Source organism: Hydra vulgaris, chromosome 14 (genome assembly GCF_038396675.1).
Source record: "Hydra vulgaris chromosome 14, alternate assembly HydraT2T_AEP".
In the NCBI taxonomy this organism is placed as follows: domain Eukaryota; kingdom Metazoa; phylum Cnidaria; class Hydrozoa; order Anthoathecata; family Hydridae; genus Hydra; species Hydra vulgaris.
In genome coordinates, this window is record NC_088933.1 from 28,212,818 (window position 1) to 28,237,288 (window position 24,471).

General features: G+C 29.5%; 1 protein-coding gene across 1 annotated transcript in view; it reads right to left on the reverse strand.

The window, feature by feature from the left end:
* LOC100214547 (carnitine O-palmitoyltransferase 2, mitochondrial) overlaps positions 1–23,939 on the reverse strand; it is a 35,592-nt gene extending 11,653 nt beyond the window's left edge. The window contains exons 1-3 of the mRNA XM_065818199.1: positions 23,725–23,939; positions 16,696–16,733; positions 12,722–12,927 (exon numbers count right to left, since the gene is read on the reverse strand). Coding sequence (XP_065674271.1) covers positions 12,722–12,927; positions 16,696–16,733; positions 23,725–23,775 — 295 coding nt within the window. The 5' untranslated portion in view covers positions 23,776–23,939. The remainder of the gene's footprint in view (positions 1–12,721; positions 12,928–16,695; positions 16,734–23,724) is intronic.
* Positions 23,940–24,471: the final 532 nt, after the last annotated feature.

Sequence of the window (24,471 nt, forward strand, 5' to 3'; positions counted from 1 at the left end):
TATAGTATTTATACAAAAATAAATTTTATACAAAATAATAAATATTTTTTATATTATTTTGCTTCTTTTGAGAACCTTGTTGATATACTTTTAAACTAACTTTTTTTGATATTAGATATCCATTGATGCTTGCAATACCAGGATCCCGAAATCTTTGTATTTTTCATAATTCCTAAAACCCAGAAATAATAATGGACTTTGGAACTATGAAAAATACCAAGATTTCAGGATCCTGGTATTGCAAGCACTAATCTAATATAAAAATTTTTTTTTTAGAATTACAAGTAATTTAGAAGTTTGTTAACATTTTCTGCAGGTTGAAAAAGCAGCAGGCATATTGCTGGACTGTAAAAATCAGTTACAACCCCCTCAAAACGAGGGGGTTGTAAATTTTAATTAGGTATAATTTCTAAACAAATCATTATTTTTCAATGAAATTTTATTACCTTAAAGAAATTTCTACCTAGTTTAGGATATAAGAATTCATATTTCAAAAAATTGATTTCCCACATTTGGGCAGCTGATTTCTAATTTTTAAGGTATTTTATTCCCAGGCTCTATCCAGTGCAACTTTTTGCAAAACATCCTTAAATGACATAAGTATGAACATTCAAAGGTTTGGAGTATAGAACTTATCTGGAAGTTATTTAACTCAAACACCAAAAAATCGTGGATCCGCCCCTGAATTAAACGTGTAGTTTTTATTTCTTTTCCTAAGAGTAATTCCATTTCAAAACAACCAGGCCATGCAACCCAAAATTCTCTGATTTTTTTTTCAATTTTCATCATAGTACTTTAGGAAAAATGATAATTACTACCTAAATCTAAGTGGTTCTTAAGTTATGAAAGTTTTTTAATGTATTTTTTATTTCCTTTTTGTTTCCTTGTCTTTTCCAATTATCAAAGTTTAATTGCTGAATTCAGACATATTCATCTAACTTAAATGTTGCAATTAATCCTACATAAATAATGTAATTAATACTTGTGCATTTTTAAATTTGCAAGCATAATATTTTTTAATTCATTATCAAAATGATTTCATGTGATATTGGTAAAGTTTTAAAGTCAGAATGCCATAAAACCTCATATTCTAGAAATAAAAAGATTTTTTTACTACATGATCTAGACACTGATACTCGTCAAAACATTTTATGGAGATCTGAGTTGCATGCTTGTGAAGAACTATTCAGCATTTGTAATCACCATTTTCACTACTTTGGAAAAAGATTTGAAAAGAAAAACGGCAATCGCTGTGATGTTTATAAAGTGCATAAAAAACATAAAAGGTACTTTGATTTCAAATATATGAATACTATCTGTAAAAGTATACAACACGCATCTTAAATATTCTTTTTTTTATAGGTAAATTTACAATATATTTAATGTTGGCTAGACACTTTAATGTCATTAGGGTTAAGAGTTTTACCTGGGTGGAAACTATGTACTAGCTGTAAGTCAAAGGCAATTTTATCAGTAGAACACCCTAGTGAAAATGAAGTAGATGAAGTATTGACAAAAGAAGATGAACCATTTACTCATATCAACTTATCCCTAGAAATTTTAGGAGAATCTCCTGTTAATTTACATTGTGTTGCTTTACATCAACGTGTTGCTTCTGCAATCAAAAAATATCAAAAATCAATTAAAAAGATTGGTGAAGATTTAGCAGCCCATTATGAAATAAGTAATTCACATTTTATAGATAATACTACTGCATTTTATTCAAACTACTTTGAAGTGTGAATGCTATTCGAACAGTACCTCATATGAAATAGGAGAGTTGCATACTTTCACTCCCATTGAACAAAATTGGAAAAAGTGTTCCACTTAATGTTGTTTCCATTGTTCAAAGTTTTTATGAAGATGATGAATACTCATGAAGAATGTCAGGTAAAAAAGAGTGGTGTGTAAGTGTTGGAGCCTCAGGTGCTCACCCAGTGTGTGTATGTGTTTATCATCAAAATGCAGTTCTTCTTTCATATGCAATGAAATGGGATATAACTTCTAAATATTTAATGGAAAAGGTTTGTTTTCAGTTATAAGTGTGTTTAATGTATGTTATAAGTTAGGAAATCTAAAAAAAGATATCAGTTTATACGGAAATTAAATTTGATATTACTATTACTTTTAATTATTATTATAATGATTTTAATTTTTATTATAATTATTTAATGATTATAACAGAAAATTTAATAGTAAATTATAATAAATAAACTTGTTTTTTAGGTGGTTTGTGACATTTCAAAAAATGAGTGTATGGTTCATAGATGTTTGAGTTGCCCAGGAACAGATGCCTTACAGCTGTTTCTTCTTAAAGAGCTTGAAGAACTTGATTTTGATGACAAGTTAAGTTTTAATCAGTGGCAAGGTACTGACAGGACCCAACTCGTCACACAAACTGAAACTGTTGAAACTTATATAGAGTTAGTAGTGAAGTGTATTGATGAACTAACAGCTCACTCGTATATTTCTAAACACCAAACAAAGTTTCTTAAAGATTTAAAACTCAAACTGAATGAAAAAAGAGTGTATCGTGATTTGTGACTTTTCAGAAAATTATGAATTTGTTGTGCAAGATGAGATCCAAAGTTATCATTGGTGTAAATCTGGATGCACCCTTCACCCAGTTGTTTTATACTATAAAGTAAATGGCATTATTTTACACGAATCATTTTGTTTTATGTCTGACCATACGATACACGATACCTATTTTATCTATCAAATTCATACTATTTCATGTAATTATATCAAAGAAACCCTTCCTTTAATTTTCAAATTGTATTACTTTTCTGATGGATGTGGAGGACAGTATAAAAATTATAAAAATTTTCTAAATCTATGCCATCACTCAGAAAATTTTTTATTGGATGCTGAATGGATATTTTTTGCAACCAATCATCTTGAACTACGAATATTATGTATGCACATATGATTCAATTTGGTGGATTGCAGTAGTTGAAGAAAAAGATGAAGAATATAATGATATAAAAATGAAGTTTATGTATCCACATGGCCCACCTGAACAGTTTTTCTGGCCAAAAATGGATGATTATTGTTGGATACCAATCACCAATGTAATAACATTAATAAGTGTACCAACAGTAATATCAGACAAATATGAACTTTCAAAAAAAGATTTTAACAAAATTAATAGGTATATATATTGTAAAAATTTTTTTAACGGATATATTCAAAAAACTATATATCAATTCAAGTATGCATCATTTTTATTTATTTTGAATACTACGATAAGTGAATCATGCTATATTTTCTTTTTTTGTAATATTTTTCATTTAATTTTTAAACTATGTATTTAGCAAAAATGATTTTTTCACACAATGTTCTTCAAACATACAATGATCTAATTTGAAATTTTAAGCTTAAAAAATTTATCGCACACCTAAAAATTTTACTGGGGCAGGTGTTCATTATTTTAACATTAATAATTGATATTTAGGTACTTTTTAATTATAAAATGAGTTTTTTTATTTATATATTCAAATTCCTCACCTAGAGATTATCTAAGTCACTTATTTTCAGAATTCACATGCTTAAAGACTTTTGGTCATTTTTCGCCATTTTTAAATGTAAATTTAAAAATGGCGAAAAATGACCAAAACAATAATAGTAGCCAAAATTAAAACAAACATTACTTACGAACTGTTGGGAGTTAGACCTTGAAATTTTGGGATTTATCTTATTTTATAATGTACTAAATATGGTAAAAACACAAAGAAAACTCAAGGTCATAGGGTTGCATTTTTATTAAAAATTGGTTGTTTTGACGTAGAATTACTCCATGGTGACCCACAAAGTTTTCTTCAAATTGGTTGAAATAATATTGGTTTGACCCTTTTACTAAATTTATAAAAAGTACCGAAACCTAAACTTCAGTATTGGTTTAAATTGAAATTTTGTCAAAAACCGATACCAAAACAGAATTTTGGTCGATCACTAGCCATGAGATTCAGAAGTCTGCCAAAATCAATAAACACAATTTGTAATCATGAGGTGTAATCATGTGGTGCAGCAAAATAAGATTAAGATAATTCATCAGATTGAAATGCATACTAAAACCGAATTTGGGGTAGGAAGAAGTGATTCCTAGACTGACTCTAGCTTACAACTTTATACCATCGTACAAAATAAAAAAAATAGGAAGTAGACAGTAAATTTAACTGGCTAACACATAGAACTGACGGCAACTGTTATTTTTGGCTAATCAATTAAAAAATTTTTCTAGTGCATTAATTTTTGTTTCATAACAGTTACTGAATGTTGTAAATAAAAAAAATACCTTATGTTTTAAAAGTATTACTTTCAACATAATTTTAAACCCAACCATAGCTTTTTTTTAACGATAAATCACAACAAAGTTTTGGAGTAAATAACACTTTGAAATAACATTAGTTTCTGAAACCCATCTGAATTCAATGACTTCATCTTTAAAATGAGAGAGTTCAGATATAATTCGATATAAAATATGTTAAAAATTAATTTAAATTAAACAGTGCTAAAAATACACTTTTGTTTGTTTCTTTATAATTATCTCCGTATCTGTAAAAGGAAAGAGTAAAATAAATCTAAGCCTCCAGCTTAGATTTATTTTGTTTAACAAAGCATAAGTATTATATATTACACTTAAGCTGACTACACAACATTTTTTCAATATATACAGTAGCTTTTCGTACTTGAAGAATTGTTGTTTAATTTTGTATTAATTTGTAATTTAGAGTGTCATGATGCAAAGATAAACTGTAAAATGCTTATAAACTACATAATAACTCTAATTTAAAAAATTAGAACCAAAAAATAACAATCATAAAATTGTTTGAAATTTTATCCATTTGCGTATATGGTAAATTCAGATTTTAGGTTTGTGTTTTTTCAACAAGAAAATTCCAGTCTATTGAAATTTTTAGACTTTTTTTGTAATTTCCTTATTTTACATAACGCTTACTTAGTTTGCGCATTTATTTTAATCAATTTTTGCAATGACGAAAAATTTTTAGGAAACACCCATGTTTTATTGTTCCATCAATATATTGCAGTAATTTTAATTAGAGAATTAGTTAAAAGACCAATTCTTTTTCTTTCAATTGTTGCTTTTTATTTAATTAAAAGTAAAATAAGTTTTGAATTGCTCTTAAAAAAGAGCAAAACAAAAATATGGTCATGGTACCAAGGATGTTGTTTCAAGTCTTTTTTTTTTTGTAAACAATATGTCACGTTTTACTGTTTTTGCTGAGGTTGTTGGTATTTTTTATATTTTTTGGTTTTTAAAAAACGTGCCAATGGAAGCTTGGGCAATACCAGGTCTTTTAATTTTATAATTTTCCATACCTCTAATTGTTTGTAAATCCATCTCAGGAGCTATAAATACAAAAGAAGTTTTTAAAAACCAAAAAATATAAAAAATACCAACAACCTCAGCAAAAACAGTAAAACGTGACATTGTTTACAAAAAAAAAAAGACTTGAATTAAGCTGTGGACTAAGAAGATAAAGTATAAGATTATAAATTGAAGATTAAGAATTAAGAAGAAAAAATTAAATACTAAGAAGGCAAAGTACAAGATTATAAATTGATTTAGCAAGATATCTTGCATGATGGAAAGCACCAGGTCTTTTAAAATGAAATCCTGTGACAAGTCCACCTAAGTATACAATTGTTAATTGGCAAAGGTACTTAAAGCCAACTCTGGAAAACATGTTTTTCTTAAAAGTTTTACTGCAAAACTGTAAGATGTTATCAGCCTACAAAAAATATTTATTCAATTAATTATGAGAAATTATTTGTGTGTTGATAAAAAATATGTTTTATTAATGTTATATATTTCCCTCTCCTAATAAGTCTTAACAGATTAAAATCTTTAAAATATTTTTTTCTCACATTATTTTCAATAAATGTTCCACGGTTACTTTTTCAGTCAAAATTGTTCATACTCTCATAATTTATTCCTTTAGCAAACATATTATCCCAGTTATCATGTAATGTTTTAAATGTGTTGTCTGTAGATCTGTTTGTAACTTTGCCTGTCACTTTGTCTATTTTTTTAGCTTGGAGTTCTACAACATGGTGTCTACATTCTTGCCAAACTAGTGGTTTGCCTCTCCACCTCTCAATAATTGACACTGCTCCATTAATCCATCCAGTATTACTTGCAGTTGTATCAAACAATACAATATCATTTGTTTTGAAAAGATTCCATTCATTTAAAACCTTTTTTATTGCAGCAGCCTGGGTTATTCCACAACCATCTGAAATTCCAATTGCTCCAATAAGCAGGGGCTTGTTGAGATCTGGTGAGCTTTCAATTACCTCCAATCTTTCCACACTTTTGCCATGATTAAGAACATCTGTAATTTTTTTGCGTCCATCTGAAGAATCAGAGATAAGTGTTAAGCTATTGAGATTAAAGTTTCCTTTATTTTAATTCCTTCATTTGTTAAGATCATTTTGTTATGCCTTCTTGAAGTTGTTTCTGATAGTGAAAACTTATTTAAATCTCCATTGCCTGCATTTATGATACGTGCAATTATAGCTACCTAACCTGTTGAAGAAATATTGTATCATTTTGCAGCAATGGGTGTTGATTCAATTATATATTTAGACAAAGAAACCATTACAAAATCATAATTTTTTTCATTTTAATTGCATTCTTTAAAGTTGTTATCTAAATTATCTGAGTCTACAAATTCAGAATCAGAATATTTTTTAAGACTTAATTAGAAAATGTTGTCAGGTGATGGTTAACCTATAATTTTTGCTTGAAATTTATTTGTTTTTGTAATCTTTCTTTTTATAAACTTTTCATAATTTTTGTCTTTTCGATCAATTGACCACTTTTGCAGGCCTATTTGGTCATTCAAAAACATACAGTTTTCTTCTTTGGTTGAAAGTGATTTAGTCTTATCTTTCATTATTGCACCATTAACATCTGAGGGAGAAATGTCAAAAAGATTAAGCATTTTTCCCCAAAATTCTATGCACAACTTTTCATACCCTGTAGGTACTTTATTTCTGTTTGCTTGTAATCTGCTTCTGCGATTTTCCAATTTTATTTCTATAAGGTATAAGTTTAAGTTAGAAATTAAAGTTAATTACTAAAGTTTGATCTTATTTATACAAATATTATTCTCATCAAAATTAGAAATTACAAGTATTATTTATACTGTATTTAGTTATGACACAATATTGGAATTGAAGTCTTTTCCCATATGGTCGCGTTGGTTTGACAAGATTCTAACTGAGATTTTTCCAAAATTGAGATTATGACTATTGGACTATTTGTATCATGACAAAAAAACTTAACTAAAATTTACTGCGATCTAGCGTAAAATAAGCTAACTACCAATGTGCCAAAGTTCCAACTAACATGTCAGAGGTAAACACTAACAGCAGACTATTCCAAACTTTTTTCATTTAAATATATTATGATAGAGAATTTCATGCTCATCAAAAATCGTATAAAAACATTGGTCTCAAAATCAACATTTCTAGCTTGACATTGATGTAAAAAAAAAAAAAAAAATCACAAAAACGTTCTATTTGCTGTTTTTTATAAATCTTTTTTATAACGTTAAATTGCACAACAAAAAGTATTGGTTTCTATTAGCGTTAAAATAACTATTAAAAAGAAAAATAAATGGCTTTTATAAGGAAAAACTCTTTTTTAAAATTTAAAAAACAGTTTTACATTATAAAAGCCATTCTTATCACAAACTTACCATTAGTCGATGTAAGTTCATTTTGCCACGCATATCCTTAACTGTCAGTCAGTGTAAGGACATTTAACTGTGTCTAGCTTCCAACGATCAGTCATGCATGTTTATTACCAATGGAGGTTCTTCGCATTAACTTAAACACTACAAAATACTTCCTTAGTCATGTCCAGAAAATAAATCATGTGCATAATTAAAATAAAAAGCTCACAAGGATTGCTGACTTATAGTTAGTTATAGCCCACTTGGATTGATAAGGACCCCAAAACAAGTTAACGGAATAAATACCTATTAACAGCTAAGCTATTTAACTACAAGTTAGCCTTTTTTTTTTCTAACATCTCTGTGCTAAAATTATCTACCCATGATCGAAATGAACCTATGACTTGTGCTAATGTTAAATTTAATGAAAAAACATAACAGAAAAAATGCTGGCACTAGCCCATCAACTTCTAAAATTTTAAATGTTAAACCAGTTTTAAAATAAGCCTTTGTGTAATTTAAACTTGCACAAAGGCTTATTTTCATTTGTTTCTCTCCAGAACCGAGATTACTAACCAGTGGTTCTTCACCTATAAAATGACAGGATGCGATAAAAGCTTTTAAGCCATAATCTAATAGTTATCAAATATAATATAACAGTCAAATCTTGTTAGATAATATGGTAATTACTGTTTATTATACTATTATTTCAGTTACAAAATTTAAAAGTAGTTAACTACTTCAATCAAAAAAATTTAATGTAGCTAGAATGTTTTTAACTACCATGAAAACTGCCATTAGAACCTTGTCATAGTAAAGATATGACTATTTCACTATAACAAGATTCTAACTGCATTATGAGGGTATTTATTTTTCAATGAAGATTAATATATTTTTTAGTTACAAATAGTGATACTAAAGGCAAATGTTATGTTACCATTAGTGAAAAAAATTATCAGTTGATATTAATAAATTTTTATGGTAGGAACATAACAATTTTTGACATCGATTAACTCAAAACTACTCACGGATCAGTTAGAACCATGTCAAACCATTGCAACGATATGTTTACTACGGCTTTAGTAATTGATGTCATAAAGTATTTTCTACAATGAAGATATCCAAGTGCTTCTCCTTTTGTTGGCAGCTTTTTCTCAGGTAGCTATTCAATAGTTTTTTCTATTAAAAAAAATCTATTTTGATTTAGTTTGAGACATTGCATATATTTCAAGACAATAGTAAGTGCAATGTTTAATTAAAAATTCCTTACATGCTGACAATGTCCCTTAAGACAACAAAACCTTGCATTATACATATGGTAAAACTAGTAATAAACCTGTTTTATTATAAGATTTTTAACATGCAACATTTCCCAAGTGAGTATTTTATTTTATATTTTAAGTATGAATTATTAAGTCATATCTTATTCGTCTTGAATAAGATGTACAAGGAGCACTGCTGATTTGGGCAGTCAGTATATCAATTAAAAAAATATTATTTTAATGTTTTCCAACTTTTTCTGGTTATAAATAAAACTAAATTGAAGACCACTAATATTTGTCAAAGATAGATTAACACCATTTGCTAGTAATGATGGTTTATGTTTAATATTTTTTAGTACTACATCCATGATTTAGACTATTAGAAAGAACTTGACTCAAACATAGATAGCGTATCTACAGATATTGTAGCTAGTATAATGCAGCTAGTGCCACATTTGTGACTACAGCACCCTTTGGCATATGAACAGCCGCCACCCCGCAGTTCATAATAAAAGTTACATTTATAATTATATCTAATTTAGTCGTTTTTTTTACAATGATTTTATCAAGTTGAATTTGTTTTTCTTTTTCAAGTATTCTATTTTAATAACTGCTGATTTTTTTTTCATTTATTATAACTAAGTTTATTATAACTAAGTTTATACAGCTATGTAAAAAGATAAACTACTCAAGTGCACTGGAAAATACGCTGAAAAAACTAACAAAAGAGAGTATTTATAAATGGCTGCATAGTTAAAAACTTTTTTTAACTATGCAGCCAGGTTTTTATCTTTGCTAATATAACTTTACTAATAAAGTTTATGCCGAACTGTGCCTATGCCAGTAGCAGTTAAGACTTATGCAGATTTGAAGTTATGAAATTTGCACTTATTCAGTGGCTTCATCAATAAACAATGCACAGTAAAAACTAATTATCTGTTGTTCTTGTTAATTTATTGATTTAATGAAAAGCAAAAATACAAAAAGAGTTGTTTATTTTTTGTTGTTTATTTTAAACTAGTCATAGGAATAGTTTTAAAAAATTCAAATAAATTCAAAATTAATTCTAATTACTACTGTGATCAAAAAGTAAGGTGAATTTTTAATTTAAACTTCCCGCCTTATTCGAATCGTCCAATCTTTTTTATTTTTAAGTTGGTAGGAATGTCATTAACATTTGCGCCAAGTTACATGTCAAACTCATAATTATTTTTTTTTGTTTACACTTGTTTCTGAAGTACCAAAAGTGCATTCGGCGATTTTCACGATGTCTAATTTTGTTGAGCAAAGAAGTGCTATTAAATTTTGTTTGGGGAATGATGTTTCTGCTGCTGAAACGTATTGAATGTTGCAAAAGGCCTTCGGTGAAGAGACTATGTCTCAAAAAAATGTTTACAAGTGGTACAAAGACTTCAAAGAAGGCCGAGAACGTGTTGATGACTTGGAACGCTCCGGACGACCATCGACTTCGATTGATGATCGCCACATCAACAAAATCAAAGAATTGGTGCTTGCAAATCGTCGGTTAACCATTTGAGACCTTGTTGACATGGTTGGAATATCATTTGGGTGGGTGCAAGCGATTTTGAAGGATCATTTGGGCCTCAGAAGACTCAAATCACGTTTGGTGCCGAAATTTCTCAATTTCTTTGAAAAAGAGCGTCGCGTTAAAACGTGTGAAGCAATGCTTTCTGACTATCAAGACGTCTACAAACAAATTATTACTGGCGATGAGACTTGGGTCTACGCATACGACCCTGAAACAACCGACCAATCGAGTGAATACCGTGAAAAAGGCGAGCCGAGACCGAAGCAACCACGTCAAAGTCGCTCAAAAATCAAGGTCATGTTGACTGTTTTCTTTGATTATTGTGGTGTCGTGCACTACGAATTCCTTCCAACTGGCCAAACTGTCAACAAGGAATATTATTTAAGCGTCATGCAACGTTTGCGTGAAGCTATTCGCAAAAAGAGACCGGAATTATGGGCCAATAACTCTTGGATTTTGCACCACGATAATGCGCCTTCGCACACAGCACTGGTTCTTCGTGAGTTTTTCGCCAAAAACTCTACCTATGTTGCTCCACAACCACCGTATTCGCCCGACTTAGCACCGAGTGACTTCTGGCTGTTCCCAAAGCTCAAGAGACCACTCCGGGGAAATCGTTTTGAGTCCATTGAAGAGATCCAACGTGAATCGGCACGCGCATTGAAGGCTATCCCTACCGAGGACTTTTCGGCATGCTTCGAAGACTGGAAAAAACGTTGGCAAAAGTGCATTGGGGCCGGGGGGGGGGGGATTATTTTGAGGGGGACGATACAGATTTGGAAGAATAAATAAAGATTTTTCATTTTATAAAAAAATTCATCTTACTTTTTGATCACAGTAGTATGTGATAAAAAAAATGCATGATAAAATATTTTTTTTATTTGGTTGGTGCCCTGTGCTTTATGCCATTGCCTTTTTGGTTGGCGCAATTTGCCTTATGGAAATTACTCTTATGTATGCAGCATTTTATTCTTGCTAATCAATCTAAATTCAAATCAAGGACATGGCATTGATTTGAATTTCGATGAATTTAGAATTTAGCATTGATTTAAACCTTAAACCTTTTGATTGTGAGAGATCTTTGACAAGAAAGCGTTTAATTTAATGTTTATATATCTAAAATAAATATCTTATTGAGACACTACATCTAGCTTTTACTCAATCAAAGACTTCCTAACAGAGTATTTTAAGTTAAGTTAAACTTCTTCTAGTCTCTGAAAAAGCAAGTCCTATATGCAGCAGTTTGCACTGGGTTTCCTGCCACCAGTAGCTAATCATGATAATCTTTATCCTCACCTGGCCTCATTTACTCAAATCATTTTCAAATTCACTATATACTGTGTATCACCTGTTATTTTAAATTAAAAAAAAACAACATTAGTTTTTTATTTAAAGATGCATGAACTCAACAAAAAACGTCCTAAAAAGTACCAAATGACAATATAAAACCACTTCACAGTGGTTTACTATGATTTACCCTACTATGGCTTACCCTACTATGGCTACCCTACTATGGCTTACCCTACTATGGCTTATGGCCTTACTACTATGGCTTACCCTACTCTGGCCTACTATGACTTACCCTACTATGATTTTTGAGCTCAGTATATCAATTTTACCACAAAATGGCAATATTTTACTTTTCAAATATTGGTCAAAATAAAAAAATCATATAAAAAAGAAATACGAGGTCAGTAAGTCAATTTTACAATATTTTTATTTCTTAACAGCACATATTAAGGCAGAGACACCATATAGTGAAATAAGAAATATGGAAATTTATTTTTTATGCATGCATTTTTTTAAAAAGTTTTTCAATAAAACCCCTTAATATGTGCTACCTTTTTTTTTTAACGCTTAACTTTACACAAGCAGAAAAACACTAAGCCACACTAGGTCGCACATGTGATCAACTTTAAATTACACTCTCACATATAAAATTATAAAACCAAATTTTCTGAACTCAGCTGAGTGCAGTAGATGCTAGGCTTTTCATTATAAATGATATCCAATTATACACTTTGTCTTAAAAAACTGAAGAAGACACATAAAGAACGGTTTTAGATTTTTAATCACTTAAATTTTGTTAAAAATTTTGTTAAATAGCACTTTTAATGTTGTTGTGGAAAGTTATGGATCATACTATGACGACTATGTGATTTAAGAAGAGTTAATGTCATCTGATAAGAGATATAAGTTATTACCTTTTCCATCTAGACCAAGAAAATTATCTGCGTTCTGTTTTGTATTTTTATATGCATCTGATGATAAAAGTGGCTTTTGTGCCTCTAAATAACGCCTTACTGTGTCTTCTAACTTTGGAATAGGCAATCTAGGAAGACTCTTTTGAAAGTGCATTGTAGGGATAATACTACTTTGAAGATACTGTGATTCATCACTATGCTTCTGTCTGTAAAAAAATATAGGTATACAAATAACATTATATGTTTCTATTAACACTGTAAGATATTTTTAACAAATACTGTAAGATATTTCGCTATTATAACTTTGCTTATAAATATTTTATAGTCTACATAAAATATTTATATATGGACATATATACATACGTGCTTATATATACGTATACATATATAGACAAAAAAAAACTTTTTAATTTATAAAAAAAACTATTCAAAAAAAAAATAAAGTTTGCAAAAAACTTTATTTGAAAATAATGAAAATTTATTTCATTATTCTTATATTATATTCTTAGTTTTCTCAAAATTAAGCTAAAAATACAGCTTAATATACAAAACAACAACAAATTTTGGAACTAAATATCATGATAGATAAGAGTGGTTGTTGTATAAGCATCATTATGATTAACACAATCATTATAATAATAATCATCATCATCACCGAAACCCAAACCACAAAGAAACCAATCTTTTATGACAAACGTTGTTTGTCATAGAAGATTATGCAGCAAATATTACACCATACAAATACTTAATAAATATGCAAGGATATTATATGCCAGCATCTAAATAAATCGAATAAATTTATGTTTAAATTCATTTATATCCATATTAAGTATGCATAACTGTTCCTTTTATCTAACCTCCTGGATATTAATCGCGTCTTATTGTAATCTTTTGGATCCAAGCAGGTATGGAAGCTTTTATTCCTTTTTGTTGGTTCTCCAAAACTCTCCACAATTTTTACCTTCTTGTGCAGTTGTTATATTAAACCATAATCATTTGCTCGATAACTCAACTTTATACTCTTGTGTTAACAGTAAGTATTCACTTTTTTTTGTGCAGTATATTCACCACATATACAACAAACTTGTTTCTCTCATTTTTACAGTGGCAACAAGAGATGCCATTTTATCATAATCTTCAACAAACAAGGTACACAATTACATTAAGCACTTAAATGTAATTTAAAATCAAATAAAGTTCATTTAATCAATGGCTAGTTCATTGTTAGAGTTGTAAAAAAAAATTTCCAACATATAAAAATTGTACATATTAACTGGGGGGTCAATACAATCATTGGACTAGCTATATTAGCATACATTAAAAAATGAAAATGAGACAGGCGAGTAGGTAGGCAGATTGTAAATACAAAAAAACATAAAAAACCAACACCTAAAAAATAAAAAAGTACAATTTACATTAAAACCACCCATTTAAGAGATAAAAATAAGTGCATTTTTGGAAATTTCATAAAATTTAATGGTAGATACATGTCTTACACTTCATGTAAAAAAATATTGTTGGACAGTGTTATCAAATATTAATTTGTTAGACTAGATTTAAGAAGTTTGCTAATTAAAGCCTTAAATATTTTGCTAATAATAGATGAGGGAAATAGATGAGCCAGAGCAATCTCCTGAGTTTATAAGAAATGTTATTTTCCATTAGGCAGAAAAAAAAAGAGTTGAGCATAAATTAAAAAGTTAGGCATAAATTAAATTGTTTAGAGAGTATTAAAAAGAGTTTAAGAAAAAACTTTTGTAAGACTGTAACTATGACGGCAATGTTGTCTGGATCACAAGTAGTAGAAGAGTTTAAAAGAGAATTAAGTTTAGCAATGAAAGCTAGAGTGATTTAGTTTTCTAACAATGGATTAGACCTGTTTCTCTGGAATGACAAGAAGATTCAAGAAATTAATTCAAAGAGATATTTTTTGCAAATACTTTATCTTATCCATGAAAGAGATAATAAAATCAGACCCATCTATCAGAGATGGAAAGGTAAACTTTTAAATAGCTTTAAGTTAAATAGCTTTAAAAGTAACGAAAAGAGTTCTGGAAAAAACGTTTGTATGACTATGACAAGAATGTTGTCTGGACATCAATGTTGTAAGACTATGACAGGAATGTTGTCCGGACGTTAAGGTGTAGAAGAGTTTAACAGGAAAATAAATTTAGCAACAGAAGCAGGATTGAATTTGATGTCTAACAATGAATTAACCTGTTTTTTAAGATGACAGAAATAGTGTAGCCATTAGATTCAAGATATTAATGAAATTAGAAGTCTTTTTCAAGTTAAAGTTTGTCTTATCCTTGGGAGAGGTGATAAAATCTGTTTCATCTATGAAAGATGGAATGTTAAACTTGTCTTTGTTAACGACATAGTTAAAGATTTCCCTCAAGTCTCTAGAAATTAATTTCTAGAGACTTGAGGGAAAGACTTAGCAATCTGATTATGATGGACCATCATGCATCATTAAAATCATGCATCCTTATAAAAAAAAAATATATAAATGTTTGTTCTCCAGAGAGTTGTTCTGGTGGAAAAAGCGAAAAATGATTACAATTAGAAATAGGAGCTGCACCTGACGGAGAAAACCATGAGGAAGATTAAAGTTTAAAACCGAACAAAAGAAATAATAATTGCTTGAATCAAACAGGTATAAAGTTATCCCCTTAAATTAAGAGGACAGAATTTTCAGCTGAGATTAGAAAACCGCAGCCCAAGGACCATCATGAAGAAAATCAAGAAAAGAGGGGTTGTCAGAATCAAGGCAGTCAATTAAATATCAATGATAAAAAGAGGGGTTGTCAGAATCAAGGTAGTAAGAAGTGTATGATAACAAAGCGAATCTGATGTAAAAGAATCAAAAAATAAAAACGAATATGGTGTAGAAGATTGCTAAGAGTTGAATCTTTGAAAAAATTTTTAGTTAATAAAGCTCAATGCCCGCATGGTAATTTTTTTACTGTTCAATGTACTAAAATAAAAAATATACATATTTTTTTTTTCAATTTTTTTAACAAAGCATCTACATAGAGAAACAAGCTGAGCACAGTACTACCAGGGATAAGGTGGGTTTGAACTTGAATCTTATTATATTGTAATTTAGTTATTTATCATCCTACTTAGTTATAATACAAAAAAAAAATTGACTAATTTATAATTCAATTCAAGTTCAAATTGTCATATATAAGTAAACAATTACAAGTAAAATTATATTTTTTAGTTTAATTTTAACCAATTCTTTTTTAACATTTAGAGAACAAAATATCATTAAACATAAAAGCTAAATATAAACAAAATTTCATGTACTATTTTTATATTTATAATTTTAACAATATTTTATTGAAAACTTCCACAAATTAAATAATTTGCAAATGAAAGTTTGTTTAATAATCCTTTAAATTATTCATTAACCATTAACATTAACTTTCAAACTATCCTCAACAATATGTTTCCAAAGAACAACTACACGTAATTCATATAACAGCAAGTCTTATTACTATTTTATTATATTACTATTATAGTAAAAAGACTTCAAAAGAATTTCCACTGACTTCAGTTAATTAATGTGCCTTGCAAACCTGTATCTTGTTTCAAACCTGTATCATTTATTCAATTTTGAATGTTTTGATTTTTTAATTTAAACTTTTTTTTTAGATAATAAAAGTAGAAAATAGGAGTTTGTTTGAACATGTTTAGGAGTGCATATGGGTTTGAGAGTGTATATAACTTTGCTTGAATATTTGTTTGAATGAATAGGTATAATATTTGTAACTGGTAATTTTACTGCTGTTTTTATTTATTTTGAATAAAAGTTAAAGAAACAAGCTTAGCGGAAGTTGTGTTTTAGTTTGCTTGAGAATATATATGAGGTGTTTAAATATTCTACTCTCTCAACATTATTATTATTTTCAAGTCAAAGCAATAAATAGAATGCTAACAATTAACAAAACATAATTTGAAAATTATACCTGGAATAAATGATATTTGGTGTTGTACCAACAAGAAGCTAAAATAAACAAATAACTTATAAATTAAAATTTTCTAAAACAAAAAATGTATAGAACTTTACTTTATTTTAAAATTACATCCACTATGATGTATGAAATATAATTATTTTTACTTAAGATAAATTTGTAAACATATAGTATGACAGTTATTCAAAATAAATTAACGAATCAAATTAACTTCAAAACAATAAATTGTTTTTTTTGAACATAAACAAAGTAAATTCTCATCTTGAATCTAATAACTTACTTTCTGACCATCAATATGGATTTCGATCTTCTCGTTCTACTGCTGATTTGCTAACAGTAATAACTGACAGGTTTTATCGTGCGTTAGATGAAGGTGGAGAGGTTAAGGCCATCGCTCTTGACATTTCAAAAGCGTTTGATAAAGTTTGGCATGCTGGTCTTCTCCATAAGCTTTCTTCTTATGGTGTATCCGGCAACATCTTTAAGATCATTGAATCCTTCCTTTCCAATCGTAGCATAAAAGTTGTCCTCGATGGACAACACTCTTCTTCTTATTCTGTAACTTCAGGGGTTCCTCAAGGTTCTATCCTTGGCCCTATACTCTTTTTAATTTACATTAACGATCTTCCAGATATTCTCACATCTAAGGTGGCATTGTTTGCTGATGATACTACCATTTATTCTTGTCGTGATAAGAAACCAACACCCTCTGATTGCCTGGAGGGGGCATTTGAGCTTGAAAAGGATCTCACTTATGCTACAGCATGGGGCTCACAGTGGCTGGTGAACTTTAATTCAGATAAAACCCAATTTTTTTCAGCCAATCGTTATCGCAATAATTTAGATCTTCCTATATTTATGAACGGTGATGTACTCGATGAGTCACCTACTCTTCATCTTCTAGGATTAACTCTTACTTCCAATCTTTCTTGGAAACCATATATCAAATCGGTTGCAAAATTAGCATCTGCTAAGGTTGCATCTCTTTATCGAGCTCGCCACTTTCTTACTCTGGATTCTATTCTCTACCTCTATAAATCTCAAATCCGGCCTTGTATGGAATACTGTTGCCATATCTGGGGCGGATCTTCTAATGATGCCCTTTCTCTTTTAGACAAGGTGCAAAAACGCATTGTAAACATAGTTGGACCTGCTCTTGCAGCCAACCTTCAACCATTATCACATCGTCGTAATGTTGCTTCTCTTTCTCTTTTCTACAAATACTATAATGGGCACTGCTCGAAAGAGCTAGCGTCTCTTGTGCCATCTACTAAAATTCATTCTCGTGTTACTCGTCATTCAATTAAGTGTCATCCTTTTTCTGTGACTGTTCCTAAGTGCTCCAAAAACGCTTATTCGTCTAGTTTTTTTCCTCGAACATCAGCTCTTTGGAATTCGCTTCCTTCATCTTGCTTTCCTGATTCATATAATTTGCAATCTTTTAAATCGTCCGTCAATCGTTATCTTGCTCTACAATCTTCATCTTTTCTCTTACAGTAACTTCCAACTTTAATAAGTGGCTGCTTGCAGCCTTGTTGGAAGCGAAGATGTTTAAAAATAAAAAATAAAAAAAAAAAATAAAAAATTATGATTAACATTAATGAACGCTGCACTGAATGCATATAATAAACAAATCACTGTTTATATAACTTTTAAGGAAAGGTATATTGAGAATAGGAATTAAAGACCAACTTATTTTTTGGTTTAGCACAGGAGTCACATTAGTATAATATAGGTCTATTATGGCAAACCAAATAAAAGTCAGTTCATTGGCAAACCTCATTGACATAATAAAGCTATAATAGATTCAAACATAAGGATAGGTTATTATTTTTTTTTTATTAACGGCTTTGTTCTTAACAAGGCTGCAAGCAACCACTAATTAGAGTTGGAAGTTACTGGAAGAGAAAAGATGGAGATTGTAGAGCAAGATAACGATTGACAGACGACTTTAAAGATTGCAAATTATATGAATCAGGAAAGCAAGATGAAGGAAGCAAATTCAAAAGAACTGATGTTTTAGGAAAAAAACTAGAGGAATAAGAGTTTTTAGAGCACTTAGGAACATTCACAGAAAAAGGATGAGACTTAATTGCATGACAAGTAACACGAGAATGAATTTTAGTAGATGGCACAAGAGATGCTAGCTCTTTAGAGCAATGTCCATTATAGTATTTGTAGAAAAAAGAAAGAGAAGCAACATTAAGACGATGTGATAATGGTTGGAGCAGGACCAACTATGTTTACAATGCGTTTTTGCACCTTGTCTAAAAGAGAAAGGGCATCACAATGCGTTTTTGCACCTTGTCTAAAAGAGAAAGGGCATCACAATGCATTTTTGCACCTTGTCTAAAAAAAAAAAGGGCATCACTAGAAGATCCGCCCCAGACATGACAACAGTATTCCATACAAGGCTGGATTTGAGATTTAGAGAGATAGAGAATAGAATCCAGAGTAAGAAAGTATCGAGCTCAATAAAGAGATGCAATCTTAGCAGATGATAATTTTGCAACGGATTTGATATAGCAATTGTGATAACGATTGGCTGAAAAAAATTGAGTTTTATCTGAATTAAAGTTCACCAGTCCATGCTGTAGTGAAGTGAGATCCTTTTCAAGCTCAAATGCCCCCTCCAAGTAATTAGAGAGTGTTGGCTTCTTATCATGAATATTCATATCAATAAATGGTAGTATCATCAGCAAACAATGCCACCTTAGATGTGAAAATATTTGGAAAATCGTTAATATAAATTATAGCGCCAAGGATTAAACCTTAAGGAACCCCTGAAGTTGCAGAATAAGAGTGCTGTCCATCGAGGACAACTTTTATACTACGATTGGAAAGGAAGGATTCAATAATCTTAAAGATGTTACCTGATACACCTTAAGAAGAAAGCTTATGGGAAAGACAAGCATGCCAAACTTGATCAAAAACTTTAAAAATGTCAAGAGCAATAGCCTTAGTCTCCCCACCTTTATCTAATGCAAGATAAATTCTATTGGTTATTATTATTATTGGTTATTAGCTGTAGAACGAGAAGATCGAAATCCATATTAATGATCAGAAAGTAAGGTATTAGATTCAAGATGAGAGATTAAGTGTTTGTTAATTAAAGATTCAAAAACCTTGCAGTTGATGTTTAATAATTTTCGAAAAATTTTCCCACTACCCTGAGCTTATTAAAAAACCCTCCCCTGTTTGTTAAACTTTACTTGTTGTGAACAAAGAAACTGTACCTCAAACCTAAAAAAAAAAAATTCTGATTTTATTTTCTAATTTTTGAGACCTGTTTAGGTCTTAAAAATTAGAAAGTATAAACTTACTTATAGGAAAAAAAAATTCCCACTCACCTGTTTGTTAGGACTACCCCCTCCCTTTCTCCTACCATTTATTCCTTTAATTATAACTAGTTAAAGGAATAAAGAGGATGGATGAAAATAAAAAAAAAAGTCAGCAACAACTATTGTTCCTTTTGTTGTTACTGACTTGCTTTTTCTGTTTTCTTGGTAACTTTATAAAAATCCGATCCTAAATTTCAGAAACTTATTAAAATTTTACCGTGACTGAGTTGAATTATAAAAATGCAGATGTATAGGCTCTTTTTTTTTTTTTAAATTAAAAGATAATTTTCATTTTTTTTTAAATCAAGTTTTTTTTTTTTTTTAATTGTCTTGAATAATTTAGTTAGAATTATATTAATTGGATTGTGGGCTTTCCTAAAACAGAAATAAATAACATTGTCAAATGTATATTATAATCTGACTTTTTTATTTGATGTTTCTAAGTATTCTATTAAATTTTTATTACTAAACTAAGTTTTACTAACAAAATTAATTATAATGATTAGTAAACAGTTGCTTTTTTATTGACCAGTAGCCAACATTTGGTTGAGACAATTATTGGAAAAAACATCAATATTTGATAAATTTGTTTACCATCACTTTCTGCATTTCATTTTTTGTATCACTTTCTACATTATACATGTCACAACATGTTTTACATGATCGAACATTTATTATTTTATTTAATTTGGCATTTAATGGTTTATAAAATTGAGCCTAAAAGCAAATTCATAGCCAGAATGTAATAATTATTAGAATATCATAACAGATATAAACAATCTACCTTATTTTTTTACCTAAAAATATTTGGAAGAAAATAGTCCTCACAACAATAGGTGAGGGATTTTCAGTTAGGCAACATACCACAGTAGTTGTAAGTGTTACCAGTAATTCAGGAGGTGATGTTTCTAATTTTGCACAATCTTTTTCAATTGGATTTAGAGTTGTGAAGAAAGTTGTAAATAAAGAGAAATTATTATAAAACATACAAATTTAGCCTAATAAACTTGTTAAACTCTTTCAATCAATAGAAAAACCAAGTTTTTGTCCACATGTAATAAATGAGGGGAGATGAGGAAAGGAATGGGGAAGGGGAAGGAAAGGGGTATTAATAAACAGGAGGGTAGGAACTTTTATTTCTATAAGCGAGTTCATATTTTTTAACTTTTACGACTTGAACGGTCACAGAAATAAGAAAATGATAAATAAAAATTATTTTTTTTTTTTTAGTTTTGAAATACAGTTTCTTTGTTCGCAACAAGTAAAATCAGGGATACGGATTCCCAAAAGGACTCCAGCTTTATATCTCTATTTTTTTCTGGTCTCTGGTGTCCAGGATATATTGCCTGATCATAAGATATTTGCCAACGAAATATCTTTACTACTGAAAAAATGAGTTCATTAAAACTTATTAGTAAGAAAAAGAGAGTTTTTCAATTTCTTTTTTGCACATGTGGGAGAAAAAAGTCCCTCTTCAAAATTTGGGAGACTCCGACAATTTGAAGAAGACTTGACAAGTTTGCAAATATAAGCTGTAAAAATGCATTCATTAGAGACTCTCACATTGTATCATGCAATGTGAGAGTCTCTAATGAATTATTATCCAATGTTATTACTTCTTAAATATTTGCAGGATGCATTTGGTATAAAACCTAAAACAAGTTATTTATTGAGAAACTTGACACTACAGCGACATGAAAAAAAAAATTATTTAAAAAGATTATTTAGCTTATAACTCCATTAAATATATATTTTTTCCCACTTTCATATATGCAAATCATAGATTACACTTTAACTTTAATTATTACGTGGGTATTTAATTTTTCAGTTTTTTTAGGATGGCACTACTGGCAGTAAAAGTTTTGTTGTTATGGTTACATCAATATTTACCTTCCAAACTTATCCATGTACACCTAACTAAATACGAATTTACAAAGCAAGTGAGTACTCTAATTACTTATATATAGTTGTTAGACATCTAAATTATTACAATAATATGTAATAAATTTTTTTTGTTTATTGCTAAGAATGTTATGGCATAACCTATTCCAGCCTAAGTGGGGTAACTTTGGCCACTTGGAAAGAATCAGAACATGGAAGAAATCTGGCAAATATTCCAAAAGATATATTCCCTAGACTGCTGAAAGAGCAGATTGATGGACTTTATGCAGAAAAAGGAAACAATATTGTTTCGGGATTTAGAAAATTTGGTATTTATCCACTCTGCAAAGAAAATGTTCTTAAAAGACTTCCACAGAAAGAAGTGGACTCCAGCATTGTCAGTGAAACCTTTATTGAACACATTTCTAAGAAAAGAGATGAGTGTAAAAGTAACACAAAAGAGAAGAGGAAGCGAAAGAAATTGAATGCACTACCTGGCAAAAGCATTTGCTATGAAGATTTGTTACTCTAGGAAAACGTCCCTTCAACGAGCAATGGAGGCAAAAGTAAAAAACCGAGAAAGATTATCTGTGAAGAAGAAATTGACGGTCCTGATAGCATTAGTGATGATGACTCAATTATGTCACTCCACGACATGTCAGATAATTTGAACTTTTCAGAAAGTGAAGATAATACTGGACTTGAAAGACAGGATTTTCCTACAATGAGCTTGGACGAAAAGAAGTGTTTGAAGGAAGGCGATTTTGTAGTGGTGTTGTATGACAAAAACTACTATGCAGGACTCATTGACAAGATGCCTGATGTAAATGAAGAAGGGCCAACAATTGGTTGCATGGAGAAGAAAAGCAAGTGCTGGATTTGGCCCCAGAAGAAAGACAAGTTAATTTACAGTTGGAAGGATGTCATTTCAAAAATTGAGCCTCCAAAACTATTGAACAAAAGAGGACATTTTAAAGTTCCTGAACAGGATGTTTTTTTTCCTTTTTAAGTGTTTTAGTTTGCAACTAAAATCTTTTAGTTTAGAATTTACTTGACAGGTTTCAGCTTTGCATGTGCAACCAATTTTTTCAATTAAGTTCAATGTCGTGTTTTGCTTCTAATGTTTTATAAATAAATAAGATTTTGAATTTTTAAATTTGTCTATTACTTTCCTTTGGGCCATAGTTACTCAATGGGTGGGGTATCTTTGTACTAAAATATTTTTACAATGCATTTTATATGAGAAAACAACAAGTGGTCAAAGTAACCCCAACCCCTGGGTAACTTTGGCCAAATTTTTAAAACAAACAAAAATAAATATATTATTTTTAAATATTTAAAAAAGTGGTATGGATGGATAGGGAATCTTTTATTTAATAGTTTAAAAATGTTTTTACTAACTTACTACAATTCATATTAAATATAACATTACTAAAGTGTTAAGGTGCAAGTTTTTTGGCCAAAGTAACCCCCTTTGACGGTATATATATATATTTAAACAACTTTAAAATGTATTCTATGCAATAGAGTGCTCAATGTTTTTAAAAGAACAGAGCAATTATATATATATATATATATATATATATATATATATATATATATATATATATATATATATATATATATATATAAAATTTTAGAATTGAATAAATTGGTGTCTACTAAAAAAAAAATTGAAAAGATAGTTAAAAAGTTAGAAAGTTCTATAAAAAAATTAAGTTTTATTTATTTGAACTCAATTATTTAATTACAAATTATTTATAAGCTGAAATTAATGACACATTTTTATTACACATTTTACCTTTTCAGAACCTTGAAATCGAAACAATCTGAGTGTTTTTGTTGACAACATGCTAGACTATAATTGTAAAAATTGATAATGCTGGATCTTTCTGACCTCAATTTAGTTGTACTTTATAATAAATAAAATATAAATTAATTCGATTTATTTACAAACAAGTTGACAAATAAGTACACGCATTACGCGCAAGTTAGAGGCGAGCGCTAATTCATCATAAAAAAAAAAAAACTTAACAAATTAAAATAAGAATCTTTTCCTATCGTACCGCTTGAGTATTTTAGGTGAGCAGCTTTTTTATCCATAATTTATGGCTAATTATAACAAATAATCTTTGACCAACTTTAATTTGAAAATTGATTTCTTTGCTAGTTTCTTTCTCTACAAGATTAAAATCCAAGTAAGTCATAAAAAGCTGGATGACAATTACTAAAATTTTTTTTTTCAGTTTCAGGTGCCCACAAGATAACCTGACGGTCTTGTCACAGGGCACCGCGGAAGTGCATTTTAGGAGTGAACAAAGCATGAACTAGGAAGTTCACGCCTGCTTCCTCAACGATGATGCAAAATATGCCCAGAGCTGCGAACTTTATATTTTTTGTTTTTAAAGCTTGCGCTTTAACTACTGCGCCACGGGTAATTTATTTAATACATCGAATAAATTGAATAATTAGGTCATCTAACTTCTTTTTTTTTCATCTATTAACAAATAAAGTTTTAATACAGTTTTGAATTGAACATTTTAAATGG